The sequence below is a fragment of the Symphalangus syndactylus genome, chromosome 14 (genome assembly GCF_028878055.3).
Source record: "Symphalangus syndactylus isolate Jambi chromosome 14, NHGRI_mSymSyn1-v2.1_pri, whole genome shotgun sequence".
NCBI classification, from domain to species: Eukaryota; Metazoa; Chordata; class Mammalia; order Primates; family Hylobatidae; genus Symphalangus; species Symphalangus syndactylus.
In genome coordinates this window covers 104,002,051-104,022,070 of record NC_072436.2, presented here as the reverse complement: position 1 = coordinate 104,022,070, position 20,020 = coordinate 104,002,051, and the positions used below count along the sequence as shown (strand labels likewise).

General features: G+C 36.3%; 1 protein-coding gene across 6 annotated transcripts in view; it reads right to left on the bottom strand.

Moving 5' to 3' along the window:
* Window positions 1–20,020, bottom strand: part of HEATR5B (HEAT repeat containing 5B) — a 108,685-nt gene that overhangs the window by 65,747 nt on the left and 22,918 nt on the right. For all 6 annotated transcript variants that reach the window (XM_055240677.2, XM_055240679.2, XM_055240683.2 and 3 more), the window contains 7 exons: window positions 18,597–18,696; window positions 18,159–18,268; window positions 17,063–17,226; window positions 16,179–16,354; window positions 13,210–13,315; window positions 9,158–9,348; window positions 303–462 (listed from right to left, as the gene is read on the bottom strand). In XM_055240677.2, coding sequence (XP_055096652.1) covers window positions 303–462; window positions 9,158–9,348; window positions 13,210–13,315; window positions 16,179–16,354; window positions 17,063–17,226; window positions 18,159–18,268; window positions 18,597–18,696 — 1,007 coding nt within the window. The remainder of the gene's footprint in view (window positions 1–302; window positions 463–9,157; window positions 9,349–13,209; window positions 13,316–16,178; window positions 16,355–17,062; window positions 17,227–18,158; window positions 18,269–18,596; window positions 18,697–20,020) is intronic.

Here is a 20,020-nt window from a genome sequence, read left to right as displayed (position 1 = left end):
TAACAAATCTAAAGAAATGCAAAAAAAAAAAAAAAAAAAAAAAAGGAGGAAAAAAGTACACAGAATAATACACAATAAAAAGAAAATATGTTTGAAGAAATGTACATGAATGGGTGAAATTCTCAAAGTAAGACAGACTTTAAGACTAGGCTGATAAACAAAATCTTGCTATGTACTATTACAAAAGAAACCCTAATATGTTTATCCTAACAACTTACCACGGTCATTTTTATTTCATAGAGCAAATAATTTTCCAAAAAATTTTCTAAACTTTTGTAATAAAAAAATCAATAATACTATACCTGGACTTCAGGGGATGTCCCATCTTGTGCTAGAGCCAATAAAATGCTGACACTGGTCTTCAGATGTTGTCCTGAGCCTATTCCACCAACATAACGATGCAAACAACCAAGAGCCAATGAATGACCAGTCCTAGATACAACATCTCGAGCCGATTTCAACCTGAAAAAAAGCTTATGCTTCAAGAACTAATTTTGCTATTTCCCTATAAAAACAACAACCTTATAATTCACACAAAAACAGGGATTTATTGGGGAAATAAGAAAAGATTACAATCAATTACTTCTTTCTCCACTCCCTAACAGGAGTTAGAACTTCAATTTAAAATAACTACGGCTGGGTGTGATGGCTCATGCCTGTAATCCCAGCATTTGGGAGGCTGAGGCCGGTGGATCACTTGAGCCCAGGAGTTCGAGACCAGTCTGGCTAACATGGCAAAATCCCATTTCTAAAAAAAATTAAAAACTTAGTCAGCCATGGCAGCGCATGCCTGTAGGCCCAGCTAGTAGGGAGGCTGAAGTGAGAGGACTGCTTGAGCCTGACAGGTTGAGGCTGCAGTGAGCTGTGATCACGCCACTGCACTCCAGCCTGGGTGACAGAGCAGGACCCTGTCTCAATAATAATAATAATAATAATAATAATAATAATAGGTTAAAAACATACATTTGACTGAATAAAGCCTATTCTAATTTTAGAGAAAATTTGACAACTCACTTTTAATATTAATTATTCCTTGAAAAGCCAAGACTTATTTGAAATATTTTTATATTTTTAAAACACAAAATAACTTTTATGTTTGGTTTTAAAAATAGTAAAAAGGTATTTGTTTTCACAGTATTACATAAAATATTTTACACTTAAGAAATACCCTATAATTATGATTTGAACCTCTTTAAAAAAGGCCAATCTTTTTTCTTTGTGAAATATATTTTAAATGAATTCAAATACATAAAAAGAGATGAACATTACTTTAAAAAATAAGCTTTATTGAGACTCATATACAATATTCACCAACTTTAGGTATACAATTAAATTTTAAATGTATACTAAAATATACAATTTAATGAGTTTTGATAAGTATACAGTATGTAAACACCACATAATCATTAGAACAGAGATGTCCAAGATGAATATGAGGGGTCTTCAAAAAGTTTATGGAAACTACACATTATGCAAGAACTATACATGGATTTCAACATTTTGGGGTACCAAAATAAACTCGTACTAACTTGTTGTAACATATCTGAACAGAACCTAGTTTTAGGCACTAAGAAGGATAAGAACATCAATTTGAAAAGTGCCCCTATCAGAGCAACATAAATTCTGCTAAAGATGAAGTAAGAACAAACATCAAATTTATGGTGAAGCTTGGGTGGAAGAATGGTGAAATCACCGATGCTTTATGAAAGTTTGTGGGGACAATGCCCTCAAAGATATCAGCAGTTTACAAATGAATAGCTCATTTTAAGAAGAGATGAGGCAGGCCGGGCACAGTGGCTCATGCCTGTAATCCCAGCACTTTGGGAGGCCAAGGCAGGTGGATCACTCGAGGTCAAGAGTTCATGACCAGCCTGGCCAAAATGGTGAAATTGAAACCCCGTCTCTACTAAAAACACAAAAATCAGGCCAGGCACAGTGGCTCACGCCTGTAATCCCAGCACTTTGGGAGGCCAAGAGGGGCGGATCGTGAGGTCAGCAGTTCGAGACCAGCCTGGCCAACATGGTGAAACCTTGTCTCTACTAAAAATACAAACATTAGCCGGGCATGGTGGTGGGCGCCTGTAATCCCAGCTACTTGGGAGGCTGAGGCAGGAGAATCGCTTGAACCTGGGAGGTGGAGGTTGCAGCGAGCCGAGATCATGCCATTGTACTCCAGCCTGGGCGACAAGAGCAAGACTCCGTCTCAAAAAAGAAAAAAAAAAAAAAGAAGGAAAGAAAAAATATAAAAATCAGCTGGGTGTGGTGGCACGTTCCTGTAATCCCAGCTACTCTGGAGGCTGAGGCAGGAGAATCACTTGAACCAGAGAGGCAGAGGCTGTAGTGAGCCAAGATCACGCCACTGCACTCCAGCCTGGGCGACAGAGTGATACTCTGTCTCAAAAAAAAAAAGAAGGGATGAGATAATGTTGAAGAGAAATGAAGTCCACAGCTGAAGACGATACCCATCAATCTGAGAGAAAATAATGCATCTTATCTGTGCCCTAACTGAAGAGTATTGATGATTAACAGCAGAAATAATCGCCAACAACATATATATCTCAACTGGTTCAGCTTACATAATTCTGACTGAAAAGTTAGAGCTGAGCAAACTTTCCACTTGATGTGTGCCAAAACTGTTCTACCTAAATCAGCTGCAGACAAGGCAGAGCTTTCAATGGTAATTTTAAACAAGTGAGATCAAGACCCTGAAGCATTTCTTTAAAGAACTGTAACAGGAGATGGAACATGGCTTTAACAGTATGAACCTGACACAAAGCACAATCAAATCAATAGATACCAAGAGGTAAAAGTGGCTCAGTCAAAGCAAAAGTGGACTAGTTAAGAGCAAAGGTCATGGCAACAGTTTTTTGGAATGCTTAATACATTTTGCTGCTTGACTTTCTGGAGGGCCAAAGAACAACAGCATCTGCTCATTATAAAAGTATTTTGAGAAAGTTAGCCAAAGCTTTAGCAGAAAAATGACTGGGAAAGCTTCACTAGAGAGTTCTTCTCCAAGGGCAATTCTGCAAGAGTTTCAATGGAAAGTTATTAGACAATCACTCTACGGTCCTGATTTGGCTTCTTATGATTTTTTTTTGTTGTTGTTGTTTCCTAATCTTAAAAAAAATATTTAAAGGGTGCTCATTTTTCTTCAGTTAATAATGCAAAAAAGACTTCATTGACATGGTTAAATTCCCAGGATTCTCAGTTTAGGGATGAACTAAATGGCTGGCATCATCACTTACAAAAGTGTCTTGAACCTGATGGAGCTTATGTTGAGAAAAAAAGTTTATATTTTTTATTTGTATCTTTTCATTCTATTATTCCAAGAACTTTTTGAAGTCCCTAATAGAAGCCATATATGTAACTTAAAATATTCTAGTCGCCACACTCCAGAAGACAAAAAGGAAACAGGTGAAATTATTATTTTTTAAATAGAAATGAAGGTTTTAGTGTCCAGGCTGGTCTCAAACGCCTGGCCTCAAGTGATCCTCCTGCCTTGAAATCAATTTCAATACATTATATTTAACTCAATATATCCAAAATATTAAAATATCAAGATGTAATAAATATACCAAATTATCGAGATATTTTACATTCTTTTTTTGAACTAAGTCTTCAAAATCCAATATGTATTACACACTTAAAGCGTGTATCAATTTGGGCAAGATACATTTCAACTGCTCAATAATCATATGTGGGTAGTGGCTGCCATATTGACAACACAAGATATAGGACATTTTCATCACCGCAGAAAGTTGCTTTAGGTCCCATTGTTGTCATATTCCTTCCTCCAACATCCTGGCAACCATTGATCTGTCTTCTATCACTATAGTTTTACCTTTTATATAGTTTCACACAAATGAAATCAGACAGTACCTACTCTTTGGGGTCTGGATTCTTTCACATAGAACAATGCTTTTAAGATTCATCCACCCTTTATTGTAAAAGTAGTTTGCTCTTTTTATATAGCTGAGCAATATTCCATTTATGAATACATCACTATCTATTCAACCATCGATAATTGTGGATACTTTCCAGTTTTTGGCTCTCATAAAGAAAGCTACTATAAAAGTTTGAGTACAAGTGTTTGTATGCACATACATTTTCATTTCTCTTACATTCCATTTCTCATACATTTCATTTCTCTCTACCTACAAGTGGAACTGGTAGGCAAAAGAGAAGCGTATATTTACGTTTATAAGAAACCATCAAACTATCTTCCAAAGTGTCTGTAACATTTTGCATTTCTACTGGCAATGTATGAGAGTTCCTAACCTACCCTTTCCTGAGATTTCAATTATATGCATGTTACATATATTGGTCCCAGAAGTCACTGAGACTCTGTTCATTTTTAATTCCAGTCCTTTTGCTCTCTATGCCTCATTTTTGATAGTTTCTATGTCTTCAACATCACTGGAATGATTCTTTTCTCAATTTCTGTGAATTTCGGTCTTAATTCTAAGCTGGTGTAAGATGTCAATAGCAAATACAGCTGACTGACCTGTTTTTCCTACCTCATTGTCTAATCTTCTGTAAATACTATCCAGTGCATTTTTTCATTTCATACACACATTTTACATTTCTAGAAGTTTCCTTTGGGCTGTTTTTACAAATTCCTTTTCTCATATCATGCTCAGGTTTTCCTGTACTTCCTTGAAAATGTAAAACATATTTATAACAGCTCTTTTAATATTCTTATTTGCTAATTTCATCATTTTTTTCATTTCTGGGCCGTTTCTATTGATTGATGTTTTCTCCAAGTAACAGGTCTTATCTTTCTGCTTCTTTATGTGTCTAGTAATTTTTAATTGAATACAGGATATTGTGAATTGTATGATGTTGAGTTGCTCCATTTATTGTATTCCTTTAAATATTGCTGAGTTTTGTTCTGGGACACAGTTCAGCTACTACTAAGAATCAGCTTCATTTTCTCAAGGCTTGCTTTTAAGCTTTTTTAGGGTGGGTCAGGGATGTTGCTCCCATTACTGAAGCAATATCGTTCTGAGGGCTTCACCTCAGGAGGTCTTTCTATTCTGAATAGTGGGAACACAAAATATTCTCAGCCCTGTGAGTTCTGAAGATTGTTTCACCTGTTCCCTTTTGGTGGTTCTTTCCCTGGTCTTGGGTAGTTTCCTTGTATTCTGCACATATCAGTATTCAGCCAAAGACTTTAGATGACCCTTCTGTTCATAGCTCTCTCCCTGTGCAGCTCTCTCCTCTCTGTTATTCCACCCTATGCATTCTAGCCTCCCCAAATTGCAAATGCTCTCTCCTCAAGTTTGGGTTTCCTATTTCTGTACTTAAGCCTGGAAACTTTCTTAAAGCAGTAATCTGGAGCATCTTTAGTGTTCCCTTTGTTTCTTTCCCATTCCTAGGAATCACTGTCCTATGCTGGCTGTTGTCCAATGTCTCGAAACTGTTGTTTCATTTATTTTATCTGTTTTTCTAGCAGTTTAAGACACAAGGGTAAATAGTCCCTGTTACTCCACCACTAATGGCAGTTAAAGTCCTGTACATTCTTTTAATGTTTATCTGAAAGAATAAGATTTCATCATTTTGTTCATATTTAACTAGTAATGTAGAGATTTGAAATGAAGCTAACATGTAAACTTCATTTTGGACAATGGAAAGGATCAAATAAAAGAAGCTATGAAGGAATACTTTTTTAAGCCATAAAATACTATGACTCATAATCATGCACCAATACAGTCAATTACTATTAGAAAACAGAACAAAATACTACTAGGAACAAAGCACCTAAATTAACAAAGCAGCCTAAAAAGCAATTTTGGTTGTATTTTCAAAACTTTATTAAAACTCTTAATAAGCTATCCACAACCAGACTTCTGGCAACCTCATTAAAAGTCAAGAGATGGGCCAGGTGCACTGGCTTATGCCTGTAATCGCAGAATTTTGGGAGGCCAACCTGGGTGGATCATTTGAAGTCAGGAGTTTGAGACCAGCCTGGCCAACATGGCAAAACTCCACCTCTACTAAAAATACAAAAATTAGCTGGGCGTGGTGGCGGGAGTCTGTAATCCCAGCTACTCGGGAGGCTGAGGCACAAGAATCACTTGAACCCAGCACGTGGAGGCTGCAGTGAGCTAAGACTGCGCCACTGCACTCCAGCCTGGGCAGCAACAGGGAAACTCTGTCTCAAAAAAAAAAAAAAAAAAATTGAGAGATGAATAATCATCCCCAAGACTCTAGTTGGCCAGTCTGCCTATTGCAAACTAAAGAAAATTCTAAGTGCTGTCACAGAACAGATGTTAAGAAATGTGGCAGACTGGGTGCAGTGGCTCACGGTTGTAATCCCAGCACTTTGGGAGGCTGAGGCGGGTGGATCACCTAAGGTCAGGAGTTCGAGACTAGCCTGGCCAACATGGTGAAACGTTGTCTCTACTAAAAATACAAAAATTAGCTGGGCATGGTGGCCTGCACCTGTAATCCCAGCTACACGGGAGGCTAAGGAAGGAGAATCACTTGAACCTGGGAGGTGGAGGTTGCAGTGAGCCAAGATCGTGCCTCTGCAACAGAACCAGACTCCATCTCAAAAAAAAAAAAAAAAGAAGCTGGGTGTGGTGTCTCTCTCCTGTAATCCCAACTACTCAAGAGGCTGAGGTGAGAGGGCTGCTTTAGCCGAGGAGTTTGAGACCAGCCTGGGCAACACAGCAGGATCCCATATCAAAAAAAAAAAAAAAAAAAAAGAAATGTAGCAATGAATGAAGTGAACTAGGTCTATCTGTAACATTATTTCTAACATATTATATCCTTGGATAAGTAATCTTTACCTCTCTAAGCCTCCATTTCTCTATCTAAGTGAAATTATTATTATTCCTAAAGAGCAGTTGTTTTGAGGAATAAAGAAGTTAAGAATAAATGCAATCTGTGAATTCTAAAACATTACACAGATTAGAAGGTTACCTTTGTGTTATTATTTCTCAAAAAGTAACAGGTTAGTGAACCTAAAGCAGAATCAATGTTCACAGTGATAATCATCTCTTCACAGTAAATAATCTTAGATATAAGAATATACATTTCTCAGAGGTCTCAAAGTGACTTTCAATTGAATGGAAATAAATTCAACTATCAAAGATTTTTATTTTTATCTGAACTGAGTCTTAAGCAATTGAAGGTACTCCCTATTAACCTAGAATGGTTTACAGAATGATTCCTGTCTTAATTTCTGTGAATTTCTGTCTTAATGCTAAGTTAGTATAAGATTTCAATGTGCAAATATACAAGACGGACCTGTAGCTATAGGTGATTTTAGCGTTTCACAGTCAGATATTACATCAGCAAGAGATGATGCTGATGAAAACAGTCTAATATAATGAGGCTGTGAAAGACTGAAGTTTTTCCAAAATACAGCCAGATTCTGCCAAATCTAAGACACCATCGTTTTAAAAAACGTACCATTACTTTACATAGCAGTATAAAAGAATTAGAATGCTGCCAAATATTATGACATTTCATATAGAATTTAAGAAAAATCCCAGTTTTAAATAAAATGTGAAAAAATGGGTAACAAAATCTTCGTAATAATTATTTCAGATCATAAGGATTTGAAAAAGATAATGAAGGCAAGCACTGATAATACTTGCAAACAACTAAATGGGACAGGTATAAATAAATGAAATGTCTTTGTGTTTCATCAAAGTACAAAATAAATACAGTATCCTACAGATATTGAAGACACATAATTTTTTTTTTTTTTTTTTTTGAGACAGTCTCGCTCTGTCACCCAAGCTGGAGAGTAATGGCATGATCTTGGCTCACTGCAACCTCCACCTCCCAGGCTCAAGCGATCCTCCCATCTCAGCCTCCAAAGTAGATGGGACTATAGGTACATGCAACCATGCCCAGCTAATTTCTGTATGTTTTGTAGAGACAAGGTTTCACCATGTTGCCCAGGCTGATTCAGAATTCTTGGGCTCAAGTGATCCACCCACCTCAGGCTCCCAAAGTGCTGGGATTACAGGCAAAAGACAACGCGCCCGGCCAAGGACACATAAACTAAAACTCCTTGTAATTAAAAAAAAAAAATTACCCTTCAAGAGCTTTCTAAAGAAACATACTCCTACTTCACCTGTTATGAACAGAGCACAAACCATTAAATGGATAACTAAGATTGTTTCTATCTTTTAATAAATCTTTAACAAAAAGCTATTTCATAATCAATGACAAATATTTGTAAAGAGGAAAACTAATCTATTGCTAGAAAATAGCAGCAATCATTCTGCAGAAGATTAAGTGTCTGGTTATATTTTAACTGGCTTTTGCCTGCTCATATTATTCTTAGTGGATTAGGGCATTATCGAATAACCAAACAAATTGCCATTTACAAGTCAAGACAAGGAAAGCTATTTACAGATAGGCAATAATTCAGAAAATACATTTTCTTCAGTACTACTACTTCATAGCCACTGCTTCATACTCTTTCTCTTTTGTTAATGATCATGACATAGTTTGTTATATTTAATACTCAATATATATACATATATATGATAGCTAAGAATGATATAATTTACATAACACAAGTGTCAGTTCTTGACAACCCTTGATTTTTAATTTCTCTACTTATGCACTTGATTAACAAGTTGATAGTCACTAATAACTGCAATTCATCATCTTAATGATACTTATTTGGGTCTCTGAGATCACTCTTTATAATTAATATATAAGTAAATCCTTAAAACCTGATGCTTAACTATTCTGTTTCAGTCATAATTTAAGAGATAAACTTGGTAGCGGTTAGAAAAAGAATGGCTTATTCCAAAAAGTGGATAATTAACAGAAAGAATAAAGAGGGACAAGGAAAGGCAGGGAGGAGAGAAAATGACTTCAGAGCACCTCTTCAGTGAATATACATAACTGAGAGAAGTTCTTATTAACATTTTTCTTGATTTCATTAAGTAACATTCAAGAGCCGGATTAGAAGCCCTCTCCACGCAGAAAGTATCTAACATATTACAACTTTCCCAGATTCTAGAGCTGAATCAACTGCTAAATTAAAAATTGAGATCATTACAAAAAACCCACAAAATATTATCACATGCTGTATACCATGTGGAAAACACACACTCCAGTTAATTATTATTTAAAAGACATCTCTGCCTACATATGAAACTTGTTAGTAAAGAAACCCACTTACTTGTCAAAGCTATATTGGGCCATTCTAGCAATAAAAGTTGCTTCTCCAACCACCTGAGCCATTCTTCCAAGAGCTTCCCCCGCCGCACAACGTAAGATGGGGTTTGGGTTGTCCAGAGGACCCATAACCAGTGTCAGAGCAGATTTACGAACTTCCTCAGGTCCTAAAGTACTTTTGTTTTCAGCCAAGCCCTACATTAAAAAAAAAAAAAAAAAAAAAAGACAGCAATTCATAATTCATGATTTTTTTTTTTTTTAAGGCAAGGTCTTGCTCCCTTGCCCAGGCTGGAGTGCAGTGGCACAATCACTGCTCACTACAGCCTCGACCTTCTGAGCTCAAGCAATCCTCCCACCTCAGCCTCCTGAGTAGCTGGGACTACAGGCACATGCCACCCTGCTGGGCTAATTTTTAAAAAGTTTTTGTAGAGACAGGGTCTTACTATGTTGCCCAGGCTGGTCTCAAACTCCTGAGCTAAAGCAATCCTCCTGCCTGAGCCTCCTAACGTGCTGAGATTACAGGAGCACCTGGCCTCGGATTCATATTAAATAAAGGAAAAATACATGCTGCAATCTTTCTAAAATATACATACATCTTCATAAGGTATTTTCTTCAGCCAGTTTTCACATGTATATACTAATGTCTAGAATCTTTAACTGTTCAATTCACGGTAATTACTTTCCTAAATACGATTTCAGAACATGATCTTTAACATAGCCAGTCTGACTGGCCCTAAGAGACACTTGCAGGGAGTGTCTCTATTCAAAGACTAGTACTTAAAAGTTACTTCCATATATTAAGGACACTGTATTACTAAATCAACCATTATTTAACTGATTGAAATTTATCACTCTAAGGAAACATTCTCCTATTTCACCTGTTATGAAACAGAGCACAAACCATTAAATGGATTGATTCTATCTTTTAAGAAATCTTTTAACAAAAAAATGATTTCAGAATCAATGGCAAATATTTGGAAACAGGATATTTGGAAGAGTATTTCATACTCTTGATGAGTATGAAAGTTTATATAAAAATTTGAATAGTTTATATAAAAATTTCACAGAAGACAATTATATGACTTAAACAGTATAATCAACATACATCTAAAAACAAAATGAGGCCGGGTGCAGTGGCCTACACCTGTAATCCCAGCACTTTGGGAGGCCAAGGTGGGGAGATCACGAGGTCAGGAGATCAAGACCATCCTGGCCAACATGGTAAAACCCCATCTCTACTAAAAATACAAAAAAAATTAGCTGGGTGTGGTTGCACATGCCTGTAATCCCAGCTACTCAGCAGACTTACGCAGGAGAATCACTTGAACCCGGGAGGCAGAGATGAGACTGTAGTGAGCCGACATCACACCACTGCACTCCAGCCTGGCGACAGAGTGAGACTCCGTCTCCAAAAAAAATAAATAAATAAACAAATGAGGTGGCCGGGTGCAGTGGCTCACGCCTGTACTCCCAGCACTTTGGGAAGCTGAGGTGGGTGGATCATGAGGTCAGGAGATTGAGACCATCCTGGCCAACACGGTGAAACCCCGTCTCTGCTAAAAATACAAAAATTAGCTGGGCATGATGGCGCATGCCTGTAATCCCAGCTACTCGGGAGGCTGAGGCAGGAGAATTGCTTGAACCTGGGAGGCGGAAGTTGCAGTGAGCCGAGATCGTGCCACTGCACTCCAGCCTGGCAACAGGGCGAAACTCCATCTCAGAAAAAAAAAAAAAAGGTAAAAATAATTAGTAACTGAATGTTGAAGTAGTTTGTTCATCATATTAAATGTCACTCTCTTTGTTCTAGCTGTACTTACCATCCTGGAACTTAATTTATTTGAGACCAAAAATTTATGTCACATTGCGTGGGGAAAATGTTAACTACAACAGAGGCATTAGCATATCTATGAAGAAAAGTGTAACCTGTACAGCAATATTACAGTTGGTTCACTATTCTCCCAACCACTGAAGGAGACCATGACCACCCCATTCCTTTTTTAAAAAACTCACAGGTCCAAATTAGTTGATGGTCTCTTCATAGAGTATATACTAATGGTTATATAAATGGTCCAAACCTGTATTTCTTCTTCTTTTTTCTCTCTCTTTTTTTTTTTTTCTGAGACAGAGTCATGCTCTGTCCCCCAGGCTGGAGTGCAATGGCATGATCTCGGCTCATTACAACCTCTGCCTCCCAGGTTCAAGTGATTCTCCTGCCTCAGCCTCCCTAGTAGCTGGGATTACAGGTGCCTGACACCATGCCCGGCTAATTTTTGCATTTTTAGTAGAGATGGAGTTTCATCATGTTGGCCAGGCTGGTCTCAAACTCCTGACCTCAGGTGATCCCCCCGCCTCAGCCTCCCAAAGTGCTGGGATTACAGGCATAAGCCACCACGCCTGGCCCCAAACCTTTATTTCTATAATCAATGCCTATATATATCCTGTTTCCCTGATGTTTACAAAACATGACTAAAGGTTTTGTAAACATCAGAGAAAAGGGATGTAGGCATTGATTAATAAGCATGTCTTAAGCATAACTTAAGACATGTTCATGCAAACACATATTTGCTACAATTTTATTTTAAAACAATACTTTAAGCTTAGCACTGAATAATATAAAAAGTATTCAAACACGTTGTGATAGAGTGCCTAGTATGATGCATGAACCCTGTGAGATAGGCAAAATATTTGTACAGTGGTCCCCTCTTTTCCACAGGGCACACATTCCAAGGCCCACCTTGGATGTCTGAACCATGGGATTAGGAACCTGATTGTTGTCAGTGGGAACTTGTTTCTGTTCACGTCTTCTACTCACAAACTTAATGCCTTTTCAATTTTAACTAGGCACTCATCACACACCATGGCCATAATTTTTGTAATTTGCGACGGGACAGCAAAACTAACACAAATTCCTCTTTCCTTCTTCACAATTTCAGACAGAAGATTTGTTCTTCCTATAGATCTCAGCAACTTTAGCATATGATATTATTTCCTTCCTTCTTAAGTTGAGAACTTTCTCTTCTTTACTTAAAGGAAGCACTTTACAGCTTCCCTTTGGCATATCCAAATTGCCAGAATCACTACTTTTGCACTTTGGGGCCAGTATGAAGTAAAATAAGGGTTATCTGAACATAGGTGCTGCCACACCACAGCAGCCCATCTGATAACTGAGACAGATGGTGACCAAGTGACTAACAGACAGGTAGGGTAGAAAGTGTAGAATCACTGGACAAAGAGATGATTCTCGTCCTAGGCAGGACAGGGCAAGATGGAACAGGACAGTACAAGATTTTATCATGCTACTCAGAATGGTGCACAATTGAAAACTTATAAATTATTTCGGGAAATTTCCATTTAATATTTTCAAACCACAGTTGACCATTGGTAATTGAAACTGCAGAAAGCAAAACTGCGGATAAGGAAGGGACTACTGTATTCTACTTCATACCTGTAGAAACTACAACTCAAAAAAGGTTTAAAAAGTTTAAAGAAATTACTCTGGACACAAACCTAGAGTAGCTTAATGAGAACACAATCTCTAAATGCAATATTTTTTCAACTATGTAACACTGCTTCACATGATTTGTGGCCTAAACCACAGATCAAGCTTCAGCTCTATTTAGTTAACCCTCAGTAGAATATCAGATTTCATTCATCAAACATCTTTGAAAATTCATGGATACATATGTAACAAACCTGCACATTGTGTACATGTACCCTAAAACCTAAAGTATAATAAAAAGAAAAAAAAAAAAAAAAAAAAACAGAAACCAGTAGCTTCCAAGCCATAAAAAAAAGAAAATTCTGAAAGAATTTATCGGCACTTGTAAAATCTGAAGTTCAAATTGAAACATAACCTTTAACAACACTAAAATATAAAACATTTATTTAACTACACTGAGTCTAACATAAAGTTTCAAATAACTTAACTAAGCTAACATAAAGGCATAGTTACCAAGTGATATACGTATAAACATGATAATAATCTTGCTATGTCTGGCTTATTAAATGCATTAATTAAAAGCTTATTTCAGAATAGTATGTATTAAAAGTAAATACCTTTAGTGCACTAAGAACAGCAGTAAATATATTAAGCTGCACAGCCTGCTGGCGGACACCTTTAGCTTGTTTAACACATTCGGCAAAGTGATCCAACATTTGTAATCTATAACAATAAGAAAAAAATCACATTGTGACAAATTTTATTCCAATATGGCTCAAAAACAGGTAAGAAGAGTACAAGTTAATTGTTTAGCAAATAATTCCCCATGCTATCTCTTTTCTATTTCATTCCCACAGCTAGTCCAAACCAGATCTCCTTCTCCTAAATTATTATATGGACATGAGGTTATTAAATGGAAGAAGAAAAGAGTTTCAATTAACAAAATAAGGTCATAATTGCAGTGGTCTTCAACATTAACAGCACTGTCCAACAAAGCGCCTGGCATCTAGTGGATGCTCAAGGTTTCTTGTACAGATAACAATCATTAATTATGTATCTCTGTGGAAGATTTTTAAGTTAGAAGATTTTAAATGTAGTATAATTCTTTTTCCTTTTTTAAAAATACTCTTAGAATAGTACCTCATGTCCTAGCCTCAGAAGCTTTTGGGAAAGTTCAAAAAAGATTTAGCTTTGGCTAATTTTTTTAAATGTAAAAAACCAGAAGTGAATTTTTATATTAATAAAAAAGAATCAGTTTAGAAAAAAAAAAATCCATGGCCATCTTAGATGATTTTTCTCTCTTTTTTTTTTTGAGATGGAGTTTCGCTCTTGTTGCCCAGGCTGGAGTGCAATAGCATGATCTCGGCTCACCACAATCTCCACCTCCCAGGTTCAAGTGATTCTCCTGCCTCAGCCTCCCGAGTAGCATGCACCACCACACCTGGCTAATTTTGTATTTTTAGTAGAGACCAGGTTTCTCCACGTTGGTCAGGCTGGTCTCGAACTCCTGACCTCAGGTGATCCGCCCACCTCGGCCTCCCAAAGTGCTGGGATTACAGGCATGAGCCACTGTGCTCAGCATTTTTTTTTTTTTTTTTTTTTTTTTTTTTTTTGAGACTGAGTTTCACTCTTATTGCCCAGGCTGGAGCGCAATGGTGCACATCTCACCTCCCTGCAATCTCTGCCTCCTGGGTTCAAATGATTCTCCTGCCTCAGCCTCCCGAGTAGCTGGAACTACAGGTGTTCGCCACTACACTCAGCTAATTTTGTATTTTTAGTAGAGAAGGATTTTACCATGTTGGCCAGGCTGGTCTCAAACTCCTGACCTCAGGTGATCTACCCACCTTTGCCTCCCGAAGTGCTGGGATTACAGGTGTGAGCCACAACGCCCGGCCCATTTCAGAAGATTTTGATAAAAAGAGAGTGAGAAAGCATTCTTCTAAAAAGAAATGATGTGAAACAAAGGAATCCAAGGAAGTTGGATTTAGTAATAAGACAATTATGACCTCAAGTTGGTAATAAAATCTCCCTGAGGTCGCTGTAAGGATTTAAAGATCAATTTATACTAGTCTACAGGTCTCAGGTCTCAGGTCAAAGCATTCTTCAAAACTCATACGAAGATACAGATTCAGATGTACGTGTATACATGCACATTTTAATGTACTTTAAGAAACTTTTAAAAGTAAGTACCTTTCGTGCACTAAGAACAGCAGTAAATATATTAAGTTGCACAGCCTGCTGGTTAAAAACCAAAGTAGGATCACTTCTTGCTTTTTATCTTTTTAATTTAACATTGTATCATGAGCATCTTCTATCAAAACACTGTCTTTACAAAAATGGACTTTCTATTATTTATTCACTTATCCTCCTACTGTTGGATATTTATGTTATTATATGTTTATATTTTTAATAGAATTTATTTATACTTCATCTTATTCTATAAAAGTGATCATATAGAATTAAAATAATCCTGGATTTCAGTTATAGCTTTCATAACTAGTTGTATAACCTTGGGTAAACCAAACTCTTAGACATGGATTTCCTTAAGATTTAAAACCAAAATGTTGAAATAGATGCTTTATAAGATTCTTCCACCTTTAACATCATTTAACATTTATGTGGCAACCGAATGTTCTTAAAGATATTTGAGTAAAGTTTCATATTTAAACTTTTTTCTCCTCAAATTAAAAAGCAATTAATCAAGTAACCTACATATTTAAAGATATCTTTTTTCTCCTCAAATTAAAAAGCAATTAATCAAGCAACCTACATATTAAAGACATTTTTTATTTTGTAATTTTTGTAGAGATGAGTGTCTCACTATGTTTCCCAGGCTGGTCTCAAACTCCTGGCCTCAAGCAATTCTCTTGCCTCAGCCTCCCAAAGTGCTGGGATTGCAGACGTAAGCCACCACACCAGACCCAACAATATTTTTAAGGCATTTGAATTTTGTAAAGCTTTTAAGTTATCTCTGATGGTCTTGTATTAATTCATTTCTGTTTTCCTTTTGGGAAAATCACAGTATACAAACTGCCTACTAAAGCTAGGAATAGTGTCTGTGGATATAGAATATACCAAACCAAAATGCTTCTATTAGAAAAAGAACCAATTATGTTAGTTTCCAAGTTCTAGACTTGAACCATCTCACAAACATTATTAGGGAGTGGAATTTTCATCCATTTACTTCTTCAACAACAAAGTCAACAGGTTTAGCAAACTGACGTCCTTAATTAAAGATATAGTCAAAACCTATGTATGAACTATCAAACGAACTATTATAATGCATTTTTTTTGCCAACAGTTGTCATTCTAGCATATATAATGAAAATTTTGTTATAAAATACAGTCCACAATACAACGGATATCAGATGCTAGTACACAGGGTCAAATCTTACATAAAGTCTCAAATTATGTGCAATTTGCATGCAATTTTTTTTATCATGTGTGCGTCACATTAGTAAATCTGTAAGAGTACTGTTGAAGTATTATAATAACTCACTTTATTGCAGAGTTAACTGGGACGAGAAAATCTACTCTTTGTTTAATATATATTTAACAAAAATTACCTGATTGACTTCATACTAACCGGTGTTTATAAGAAACATGAGGAAACACTACACCAAAAAGGGCCACAGAAGCATCAATGACTGAGACTCCGAGAGGGAGGGGACCAGGTACTGCTTCTCCAGCAGGTATCCGTAAATAAATAGAGGATGGATCATGCTCCAGAGCCCCACTTCCAGAGGCACTGTTTGGCTGGAGCTGCAAAAGAGTGAAATAAAAATTATTCAAAATCTACTTTAGGAAATCTACTTATTAAACATTGGGAATGAGGATTACAGCAGAGGAGAAAGGATAAAAGGCAACAAAAAAAGAATGATTGGATCCGAACATTTGAAAACAGACCAAAATGTAATTTGGTCATTAAAAAATCATCAGTAACACCTTATACAAATTTTAAGAAAAGCTTTATTCATTCGAAAACATGTTTACACCACCCACCTTATCGTGTGAACAATATACACAAGATCTTAATCCCACAAACAATTATTTTAAATGGGGCTTTAATCACTCTTTTTAAACAGTACATAAGAAATAATGTATTCAGTGGGCAAAAGTTCTAAATCTTCAACCTACTAACTCATTCCTCTCCAACCTGTCACAAAACAAAACAAACTAAAACAAAACAAAATACCAATAACCAAAAAGCCAGTTAAAACTGATCTTTATCACAGCCACCACAAGGTATCTAAATACACAGAATATTAAATAAAGACAATTTGCCAAATTCTCACTCTTCCTGTTTAACTTTTTTCACTATCTACCACCAGGATGCCATCTTTAAGTGTCTAAGAACACTAAATGGGGATTAAACCTTTCTATACACTGTTTTCTTTTTAAGTGACAATGTGTAATAGGACCATTGTTTCAGATTAAGTTAGTATTTCATTTCCGTCTATGGTTTATTACCTGGTCTTCAATTGATTTATGATCAGTTTCCTGAAGCCAAGAACCAAGAAGAACACTATCATCATAATGGCAGAGGGATCTGAGGAGGGAAGTAGTTGTGTTGGCTGAGTTGTCAGTCAAAGTGAATTCCGCTACCAGTTCTCTAAGAAGTGCGTTAAAAGATCCTAAAAAACAGAACTTCAGATCAGATTAAAAAGAATAATTTTTGTGAAAATTATAATCATTGCCCACAAAGAGCTGCAACATGTTCAACAGGAATAAAGTAATTAAGTCTCTGTTCTCTTCTTTAAAAAAATCTATATTTAAATGCTGGTTTTAATATACAATAATGGTACTTCCTTTCATGTATTGTGTCTTTTAGCCCAAATTATTTAAAATAACCAAAAAACTCAAATAGAGGAAAGAGAGGCGGGTGCCATAGCATGCTTATAGTCCCAGCTACTCAGCAGGCTGAGGCAGGAGGATTGCTTGAGCCCAAGAGATTGAGACAAACCTCTGAAACACAGCAAAACCCTGTCTCAAACACACACACAAACAAAGATACTTTATTTTAAATATATTAAATGTGATATGATTATCACAGCACACCAAAATTCTTGGGCATGATTACACTGGAAAGAAATCAATGGTTTATTTTACTATTAATATTTTACATAATATTTGATTTCTCCCTCCAGATCCTTGAATTATTGGCTATATTACAATATATAGGAAGCATTTCAGTGTATTAATTAAAAGTGCACACTTTGAAGATAAGCCAGCTAGATTTGAATCCAAGCTCTGCCACTTAACTAGCTCTAAGTCTTGGGTAAGTTAAGTTTCTTTAAGTCTCTCAATCTGAGATTCTTCATCTATAAAATAGGGCTAAAGGCCTCATAAGTTGCAATAGAGTCAAAGAAGCTAATACAAAAGGCCAAAAACGAGACCCAGAACACAGTAAGTAGTCAACAAGTGTCAGCTACTTTACATGAAGAAAAATAAAATGGTGGCCTTCCTTTGCACAGTAAGTCAGTGGAAGAGCCTTGCTCAGACTCTATAATACGGTGAAGAACTGTAAAGAAAAATTTTTATCAGACACCACAAATTTTTAATTTACCTTCATAAGTTTTTGGAGGTAACAAAGCCAAGATATCATAAAGTCTTAAACGGACCATTGCAGCACTAGCTTTCAGATGAGCTCCATGGGCTTTCATTACAGATGGAATGCTAAAATATCAAAAACATAGTTGGTAATGGCTTACTAGAATAAGTATTACTTATAAATTTCTCTTAGCAATGTATCAATGTACTGCCAAAGTACATTGATAAGTATACACTTTCATTTTAGCTTATGTTGTGATCTTCACTGTAACAAAAACACTTTAAGATACAACTGTATTTCAATCCACACCATCACTGTAATTTTTAAAGTTATATTACAAAAATAAAGTTTTATGTTTCCTAGATGATTCTAGAAGAAAGCACAAAATATGGCTGAGAAGTATATTATTAATATATAAAATAGGATGTGAACTTGTCTTAATTGCTTACTTACTGTGACATCATAGTCATGGCACATTCAATAGGGGTCATCAATTTTCGAATCACATCTTCAGTTAGTAGCTCAGGACAATGTGCAACAAAGCTCCTCATGGCTAGATTACATGTTTAAAAGGACAGATTTGGAGTAGCTTTTGTGAACATGAATTAATTTACAAAATTGTATAAATATAAAGGCAGTTGTAATACTTAATTATTATAACATATAAGGTTCTGAAATCAGGTCAAACCAAAAGAAAAACTTGCAACAACTACAAAGAAAAATCGTGGAAAAGGCTAGAAAAAAGGTGGATAGAAAAATGGAGGAAGAGAAGGTACTGGTTAGAAAGATTTCTGTGGGTGGAAATTCAGAGGACTATGATCTCATAGGAATTCAGATGACTACAAAGAAAGAAATTTTAAGGCATTGTTTATAAACATATACATTTATGTGTATAAACAATGCCTTAAAATTTACATGAATTTTTTACATATATTACATATATTTTTGCAACTTTCACAGATATATATGTGTATATATGTGTATGTATATGTGTGTGTGTATTTTTTTTTGTTTTTTTTTTTTTTTTTTTGAGACAGAGTCTCGCTCCGTCAACCAGGCTGGAGTGCAGTGGCGGGATCTCGGCTCACTGCAACGTCCACGTCCCAGAGTCAAGCAATTCTCCTGTCTCAGTCTCCTGAGTAGCTGGGACTACAGGCAAGCGCCAGGACGCCTGGCTAACTTTTGTATCTTTAGTAGAGACAGGGTTTCACCATATTGGTCAGGCTGGTCTAGAACTCCTGAGAGTGATCCACCCACTTTGGCCTCCCAAAGTGCTGGGATTACAGGCATGAGCCACAGCACCCAGCCACTATATATATTTTTGCATTTTGAATTTTTACATATATTTGTGTAAATATATATGTATATAAACAAAAATGGTCCAGTGAGAAAAAAAATTTTTATTGGCCCCTTAGCAATAGAGCCAAGACTAAAACACCTCTTAGATGTGTGAGAGTAAACGTGCCCTCTTGCCTGGCTGCCCTTGTGGTTAAACATGTATCTCTCTCCCAGTTTGGAAAAAGAAGTAGTTTTCACCCTGAGATAAACCAAAAAAAAAACTGGGACATCCAATGTCATTCTAGTTCTCAAATGGAACAAAACCTGAGCGTTTCCTGTAAGCTGTTAACTCCCAGACAAAAACAACTGTATCCGTTATTTTTGTAATGTTGATATCTGAAAAATATATGAAGGTTTAGAGATTTGATAAGGATGTGAAAAAACAGCTGTTTCTCCATTATGAAAAGACTAACTGCAAATGCAATAACTTTGGTAATCCTGAGTTTCTTTTTCTTTAAATAGCTGTTGGGTATTTTTTTTTTTTTACATGGTGACTCAGTGCTTCTTTGACAGGTAAGATAGCAACAAGTGGGAATAAG